At 40.3% G+C, this 2,672-nt stretch overlaps 1 protein-coding gene across 1 annotated transcript; it reads right to left on the reverse strand.

Annotated features, from left to right (window-relative positions):
* Positions 1-1,013: 1,013 nt before the first annotated feature.
* On the reverse strand, positions 1,014-2,672 carry LOC138010470 (transcription factor HES-1-like). The gene is made up of 4 exons (XM_068857447.1): positions 2,515-2,672; positions 2,297-2,392; positions 1,999-2,092; positions 1,014-1,661 (listed from the first exon to the last, which is right to left on the reverse strand). Exons 1-4 carry the CDS (start codon positions 2,575-2,577, stop codon positions 1,231-1,233), a joined length of 684 nt encoding a protein of 227 aa, XP_068713548.1. The 5' UTR covers positions 2,578-2,672; the 3' UTR covers positions 1,014-1,230.

Raw genomic sequence — 2,672 nt, forward strand, 5'->3', positions numbered from 1 at the left:
GATACCGAGATTGAGTGAACCAATCAGAGCACGAGAAATGCATTAACCGAGGTTGAGAATTTAATACAGGCTAGTATACCACTGAGTGGTCAAAAAATCTAAGACAACTCGCTTGCTACTTAAATTTACCTTTCCCTGTTTTCCTTGGTAAAATATTTATAAGACTGCGCGACAGTCAAATGATTTTACAATCGACCTGCTATCAGTTATCAATTTACTGTGATCAGGGAATCCCCATTCTGCTCGCGGCTTCGCCGCCAAAGCTTTATTCCGCGCACCTACAATACCGACAGCTACGCAAGCTAGTTGAGTTGATCTGCCTATCGTTAACGAGCCCAGTGAAAATTAAATAATCTTGATGCCACAAATATTGTCTTTAGTTTCATTATTTGTGCCGAGACTCACGAAAGCATCTAACCGGATAACTTGTCCATGAAGTAAAAGCCCTTCTTGCGAGGCAGGTACAAAAGTCGAAGCGGATTAACTCGGATCGCTCACCTCGGATCGATTTAAAGTAAAGTGATAAGGCCTCGAGAAATCACCCTAGCCCTAATCTTCAAGCTAACTTTGGTGGAATCGGCGCAAAGGTCGAATAGATTTGGCTTACAAAACCGTTTTTCGCCCAATCCGAAGTGAGCAAACCGAGTTGATGCGGTGGGACTTTTGTACCTTCCCCTTATTGCGTGTTGATCAGATTTTATGCTTGTATTTAACTCCGAGAAGAGATCATTGCATACCACGGTAACATTTTCAAGTTCCGATTCACCGATTTGACTGTCGCTTGGGGAGAAGAAAACAAAACCACTCATGCGCTTCGTAAATAATTTGGATTATCAATCCTTGACATCAGTATTCCTAAAGCGTGAAAAATCACTTAATTGAGCAGAAACAACGCGATCTGTCCTTTGTTAAACTGAGTTGCATTGCCGTTACGGTAGCAAATTCGAGGCATGACGAAACCAGAAAAAAAGCAAGTATTTTTTTTGTGATTTCTTATTCTTTTCTTTATTAATAACTGCTTGGCAGTAAATTCCACTCATATTTCAATGCATAGTGTATAATTTTTCATTCATAGAATCTCTGTGGGAAATTTATATACATGAAATTGACATAATAATAACATCGCACGCCCAGGGTATTTCTGGCGCTTGTCGATACGGGATTTCTTCCGACGAATTAAATTGAGAAATCGTACTTTTATCGAAATATATTCAAAGCAATGTTCTTTATTTACCACGGACGCCATAGCGCTGTTTTCGTTGCTGCACGTGGAGAACTGGCCGATGAAAAGCTGACTTTCTGTTTGGGAGAGACTTGAAAACTGAGGGGAGAAGTTGGTACAGCTATTTCGCAAAGTTCAGACTGGACCTGGCTGACAGGAATGAAAATAGCGGATTTACTTTGTGGCGATGGCGGCGGTGAAGGATACGGAACCCATACGGCGCTTGGTGAAATGGCGGGAAAACTTGGGGTCATGGCGGGAATCCCTGCCGTGTGGCTCGTGGCAACTCGGTTATTGACGTTACTATGGCAGCATGATGCCAAGTGATTCAAGAGTGTTTCTTTGAGTTGGTCGCTGCCTTCCGCTGTGAGAATATTTGTTCTGACTTCGTTTGCGCACTGATTGAATCCAGCTCTGTACTCGGCCAGCGACTTGGAATCTATAAAGAAATATAGACACGACTTTAATTTTGTGCTCTCGTTCTTTGCCAATGTTGTGCAAAGGTTTCACAGTGAAACTACCTAAGCTGTCATAATTAAACGAAGTTATTCATCCGCAAAAATGTGCCACTTTTGTAAACTGTACCGTTGCTAAAAGGCAAAGCTCTTTTTTGTGCAAGGTATCCTATTTCGGGAAGGAAGTCAACACGGAATTGTATGTAATTTATATTATATACGGCTTATGACTTTTTAAAGCGACCTGTATTTCGGTCATCTCAGTTGTGTTGTGGTTTGTATGTAAATTTTGCTATCTTTATAATTATAAACGAGACTCACCTTCGTTCAAAGTGTCCTTTCGCTGCATCGCTCTCAAGTAAGTTACAGTCATTTCTAAAACGTCCGCTTTCTCCATCTTCGAGTAACGGGAAGCCTGCAAAGTTAAATGAAATGAAGAGGGAATGGATGAGTAATCTGGAAAACTGCAACTAATCAATCCGGCTGTAAAAGTCTGAGGTTGTCACAACTAAAAACAGCGAGGACACGAATTTATAGCTTTAACTAAGACTACTGACTTTAGAACAGCGACGACAAGAACATGATTTGTAGCTTTATCACTAAATTCTTGTGTACTTACATCTTTATTAAGCAGATCCAAAACCAAGTTTTTCATTTCATTCAAGCTGTCGTTGATTCTTGCACGGCGCATTTTTTCCATCAGAGGCTTCTTCGCCTAGAATCAAAACAGGCCAGATTTGAATAACGAACTTTAAAAGTCGCCTAACATCTTGTGTAACAAATGTGTCAAATCAGCAATTAAAAAATGATGAATTAGGCTTCAAACATTACGCTTACCTTTCTTCTTTCAGAGAGAATCTTGCTAACGTACATAGAACTATCGATGCATTCAACGGCCATGTTGTTTTTTCAAGTTTGGAAATTTGTTTCTGTAAGTTTTGTTTGAGAGATGTTGACTCGTTGAGTGTTTCTGCGAACTGTCTGACATGCATGAT

This window comes from Montipora foliosa, chromosome 7 (assembly GCF_036669935.1).
Source record: "Montipora foliosa isolate CH-2021 chromosome 7, ASM3666993v2, whole genome shotgun sequence".
Taxonomy (NCBI): Eukaryota; Metazoa; Cnidaria; class Anthozoa; order Scleractinia; family Acroporidae; genus Montipora; species Montipora foliosa.